This window comes from Gossypium hirsutum, chromosome A04 (assembly GCF_007990345.1).
Source record: "Gossypium hirsutum isolate 1008001.06 chromosome A04, Gossypium_hirsutum_v2.1, whole genome shotgun sequence".
NCBI classification, from domain to species: domain Eukaryota; kingdom Viridiplantae; phylum Streptophyta; class Magnoliopsida; order Malvales; family Malvaceae; genus Gossypium; species Gossypium hirsutum.
In genome coordinates this window covers 70,015,317-70,021,074 of record NC_053427.1, presented here as the reverse complement: position 1 = coordinate 70,021,074, position 5,758 = coordinate 70,015,317, and the positions used below count along the sequence as shown (strand labels likewise).

Genomic DNA, 5,758 nt, shown 5'->3' with positions numbered 1-5,758 from the left:
AAATTTAATCAAACAATTACAAAATGATTATGAAATTAGTGAATAGAAATATTATTAAATTAAATGAGAAATAAAATTATTTACTAATTAATTAAATAGAATATTAAAAAAAAATACAGCACTAAACTATTTAGTGAACCAAACAAGTGTAAAATGATGTTGAATTTTTGTAAGGCCTTAAGTGCCAATTGAACTGAAGTGAGGACTTAATAGCAAGATGACCATTATTATGATGTGATTAGTGGATTAGCATGGCTTAGTCCATTGATTTCCACTAAGTTATAAAAGGTAAGATCATGACCCTTGATTTTTGTTTTAATTATGGATTACTAATTTATTTAAGTATATGTGTGTGAGTGTGTGAAGTAAGTGGGAGAGAGAAGTTTACATTTTACTTTCATTTTATTCTCCCATAACCGTATAAGAGAAAGGAAGAAGAAAGGTCTCCTTCCCCATAATCGGCCATTGATGAACAAGGTTGGCAAGCCATTCTCTTTAAAATTTTGGTTTGATTTTTAGTTAAAATTAGTTTATGAACATATTAGATTTCTCAATTGTTAAGCTACATTCAAATTGTAATAGTTGAGTTTTTTAGCGAAATTAAAGCGTGAAAATGGAGAATTCGTAAGTTGTTAATGTCAGTTTAAATGATATGCATGCTAGAAATAAAGTAGAAAATGTTGGGATAAGGTTTAAGATTTCGTGTTTATTATTGTCAAAAAGTATTTTTGAGAAATAAAATGCTTATTTTAACAAATAAAATATCCATTTTAAAAAGTATTTTAGAAAAGTGATCTTGAGGAGTAGTTTTGAAAAGTTTAGTTTAAGATTTGAGTATTTAGTATTACTCTCAAAAAGTACTTTTGATAAATAAAATGTTCATTTTAAACATGGTGTTATAAAATAACAAATAAACATTTAAATAATGTTTAATTTAATTAATATTATGATATTTTAATAAGAATATAGAAAATAATTTATTATAATTTTTTGTTAATATTTTAATATATGAAAAATAAATTTTAACTATTTTTTAAGCAATTAAACCAGAGAAAGGAAAGTACCATATGTTAGAGGGGTAAAAGTGTAATTAAATTGTCAAAAGTGCTTTTAGGATAGAAAAGTTGAAAATTTTAACTTCTCCATACAAGGAAAAATGCTTTTCAAAACCCAAAAAATTCTTTCAAAAGTTGCTGGTTTAACATTTCTTTTGCTTCAAAAGTGTTTTTCTATGTCAAAAGTACTACTAAACACAACCTTAAATGATGTTTGTTGAGAAAACTATTGTTGAGCATTAGGGATTATATTGTAAAGAATGAAATTTGCTAAAAAAAGATGTTATGGATTGATAGTTTGAAGTTCCTAGAGAATAAATATGAAGTTGAATTTTGATTCGATCGAGTAAATAATGTGATACAAACATTTAAAAAAAAATTGTTTATAAAAGTTTGCAATTATACTTGATTTTGGTTACGGTGTATGTAAATAAAGAGATCGAATTGTGGAGGTTCAAAGATGTAAATAAACGAAATTGGTTTGTGCGATTCATATTTATTTCCTTTACTTAAGTCTATTAAATAGTTTTTGTTGGTTTTGGTTGGTATAATAACTGTTAAGTGTTTTTTTCGAATTTTATTTACCTTGATATGATTATTTATATTAATATGGGAATGATGATACTTATGAAATTTCGTATAAATAATTAATGTAGGAAACTTTTTTTATTAAAATAATATGTTCATTCACTTATTTTAGGGAAATGGTAGGTTATTAGGTATACACCATGTTGAAAATTATGAAATATTATGCTTTGATAATGTTTCAACCCGTTGGTTCAAAACCTTTTTTTGGTAAAAAAAGATTACAATATTAAACATAAAACTAAAGCAGCGTAAAAGTATGATTGTGATCAACCAGCAATAAATTCTGTATTGATATTAAAGGTTCTTCAAACAATAGTAGTAGTTTTGGCCATGCGATCAATAACTTTATTTTGTGATCTCGGAATATGGTGGATTTGTACTTTCCAGTTATGACATATAAGTTGATGGATTAAGTGTAACTCCACCGTCCTACTATTGGCAAAGCCACCAACTAAGAGGGATTCTACTATAAGTACATTATCACACTCTAGATTTAACCGTCTAAATCCTTTTTCCGGTGCTATGCGTAGTCCTTCTAAAATAAATCTTGCTTAAATCCTAAATATTATGTCCTTACCAATAATCATTGAGTAACCACACAAACAATTTCCACCTGAATCTTTAAACATTCCTCTAATAGAGACGTTGGAACTATTTGATGATGTCACCCCATCAATGTTGAGGTTAATCCATCCTTTCTCTAATGGCAACCAATGCATAATACTAGCCATAGGATTAGGTTAAAGTAAATTAGAAATCAACATTGCATAACTCCTCGCCCAATTAAAACCTCTATCCAGAAGATCTTGTACACAATAATGGCTATTAGAAAAAAAAACAATATAATTCTAATTTTTCCATAGCAACTAGCCTAAAGTGGAGAAGAGCGTCTACCATTCAATATCCTCGCTACCACAGTTCCCTATATTCTACATATTCCATAGGAACCAGTCATTTAGAAGCATTGAAAAGAAGATGATTTAATTGCTATTTAGACCTTAAGCCATTTTCTAATTAAAAATCTATAACGATTAGACTTTACAATTTAGTCTTTAAACCTTAATTGATCACTAATTCGGCTAAATTATGTATCCAAAATTCAATTCACTTATATAATAAGTTTGTAATTACTTTTATTTAATATTTACGGCCTTGGTTTACGAAAATAGGGTCTCAAGACTGTAATTTTTGGCACCATTAGAAATTAGGTCTTTACAAAATTAGTCTAAGTTGCTTCGACAATGAATGTGGCGTCTCACATTCAGACTCGACGATCGAATCAGGTGTTACATTGGGTGATTAAAATAAAAACGTCCTGAAAGATGGGTGACCAACTACGTCCTTTACTCTTCTTTGTTAAATCTTCTATTTTACAACATAATCTCTAAAATAGACATTTTATATTTTCAAAAGCACTTTTTGACAACAATGATAAATACGGTCAAACTTTTCAAAAGTACTTTTCAACTTTAATGATATATTAGCCCTTAGTACATTTTGCTTGTTTGATTAAAATTAAAGTTCAATTCAATCGATAGCACATATTCAAATATAACAAAAGGTAATTAATAATATTATAGAGTAGACTTAATTTCAGAAAGAGTAAATTATTGGAATTAAAAGTAAAGTGATTAAACTTAATTTCAGAAAGAGTAAATTATTGGAATTAAAAGTAAAGTGATTAAAATTTAAAAGGTGAAGTAACCATAAAAGAATATGCTTTATAATATAATAAGAACAAATGGGTGAAGTGTACATGGGCCGGGCTACTAAGCCAGGCCTAAAGGCCCACCCGAAATGTGGGAGGGTTTGGGAAAAAATATAGGCACGAAAAATGGGCTTGGGCAAAAAAATAAGGCCCGTTTAAAAAACGAGCCAGGCCTCGGGTAAGACATTTTTGGCCGGAGCCTGGCCCGGCCCTGCCCGAATTCACTAAAAAAATTTAATTTTTTAATATTATTTTCTTATTATTTTCTCCCTATTTTATTACTATTTTACTATTATGTTGCTACTATTTTGTTGTTATTGTTTGAATATTATATAAAACTTATTCTATTATTAATTTTTATTATTATTTTAACGACATTTGCTAATTTTGTTATTATTTTAGAGGCATTTGCTTGTTAAATTGCATCTATTTTAGTGTTATTTAAGTATACATATTTTTTAAAATTTATTTTCAATTTGTTGAGAAATATTTATTTTGATTTTTTAGTATTTTTGATGGTTTATATATATATTAAAATTATATAAAAAAATATAAAAATTAATATAGGCGGGCCGAGTCGAGCTCGGGTTTTAATATTTTTATTCGGGCCGGGCTTAGACAAAATTTTAGGCTTATTTTTTGGGCCAAACTTGGAGCTAGCAAAAGGGCCTAAATTTTTAGTTGGGCCCAGCCCGAATCTGGTCCGGCCTTGCCCATGCACACCTCTAGGTGAAAGTCAGAAAGATGCTTTGCTTTGAGTAAATAAAAAATTCTTCTCTTGGGTTTGGCTTACAATAAGAAGGATGAGCGACAGCAGTAGTTACTTTTTTGAGATGGAAGTAAGTAGGTTTGAGATGGAAGTAAGTAGTTTCATAAATATTAAAAGGGATTTGATTGAGATGAGAGAGGACGGACGAGAAAGGTGATTCGGATAAAAGAGGCGATGGCATTTGGTGGATTGGGCTCTTTGGGTGAGGGGCTTCAAATTAGCTAAGTTTGACAAAGCATCAAATTTGGGTTTCAAAGACCGCACATTTTGGGATCCTCTTTCTTCGTTGCTCGAAGGGGTTTTGATTTTGAACTTTTCGCGTTCTCCCTCTTTCCATTTCGTTATCATCTTCTGCCTGGGTTTTAGGGACCAATATACCAAAGAAAACCTCTCTTTTTTCTGTCTCTGTAGCCATGGAGTCTTTTGCTACGTTACACTGCCGTCACCAACCTCTCCACCTCTCTTTCATTCACCACCGTCCCTATTTCCATAAACCCATCTTCTCTCTTTCATTCAGGGCTTCGTCTTCGTTCAAATTATCCTCCATCAGGGCTTCCTCTTCCTCCACTCCCTTCTTTGAACCCCCAAAGCCTTCGCCTTCGCTCCTTAAAACCACCTGCATTACCGTCACCGCTGCTGCCGCGCTTTTCTTCGCCCGCTTCTACCAGAAACCCGCTCTCGCCGCCGTGACGACACCCATCGTGGAGACCGCCACGAGGGAATCGATGGTCTCCTTAGAAGAGCAAGAGAAAACCCTGGTACAAAAATTAGGGAAGACTCCGAATGACGTTGAAACGCTGCGGTCTCTGATGGAGGTCCGGATCAAATTAAAGAAACTGCAGCAAGCTATCGATGTTATCGAGCGTTTGATTCGTCTCGAACCCCAAGACCCGGAATGGCCCATGTTAAGAGCCCAAATTCATAGCTACGCTGGCAATTTCGAGCTAGCCAAGAAGGAGTTCGAAGAAATATTGGCTAAAGACCCAGATCGGGTGGAAGCTTTTCACGGCCTTGTAATGGCTTATTCGGATTCGGGTCAGAAATTGAAAGAACTGGAAAAAAGAATTGAAGGGGCAATGGAGAAGTGCAAGAAAGAGAAGAAGAATAAAGATTTCAGGGATTTCAAGCTATTAATCGCTCAAATTCGGGTCATTGAAGGGAGACATTCAGAAGCTTTGAAGGTTTATGAAGGTTTGGTTAAGGAGGAACCAAAGGATTTTAGGCCATATTTGTGTATGGGGATTATCTACACGTTACTGAAGAAGAAAGCTGAAGCTGAGAAACAGTTTGAAAAGTTCAGGAAACTTGTTCCTAAGAATCACCCTTACAGGGAGTACTTTGTTGATAACATGATCGCCACTAGGCTTTTCGCCGAAAAAGCCGAAAGGGAAGGTGCAGTGAAGCGTTGAGTGTCTAGGGGTTTATTCATTTTCGGAGATGAAGATTCATGTTCTTACAAAGAGGTCCCTTTTTGTTTTTTTTTTCCTTTTAATTTCCTTTTATTTCTCTTATTTTTCCTACCGTTTTATTCAATGTTGCATTACATAAGTTTTTTTGGGTTTAGTATAAAGTTAAACATTGCTTAGTTGAGCTAAGCTTATCTATTATGGAAGTTAACTTCAAGCTCCTGTTATCCTA

The 5,758-nt window shown here is 32.4% G+C and overlaps 1 protein-coding gene across 1 annotated transcript; it reads left to right on the top strand.

The window, feature by feature from the left end:
* The first annotated feature begins 4,152 nt into the window (after positions 1-4,152).
* On the top strand, positions 4,153-5,758 carry LOC107948871 (protein SLOW GREEN 1, chloroplastic). The gene has a single exon (XM_016883526.2). The coding sequence runs from the start codon at positions 4,534-4,536 to the stop codon at positions 5,527-5,529; it is 996 nt and encodes a 331-aa protein (XP_016739015.1). The 5' UTR covers positions 4,153-4,533; the 3' UTR covers positions 5,530-5,758.

Excerpts from the sequence above, each read along its gene's own strand:
- LOC107948871 (XM_016883526.2), top strand. The coding sequence starts at position 4,534 with ATGGAGTCTTTTGCTACGTTACACTGCCGTCACCAACCTCTCCACCTC.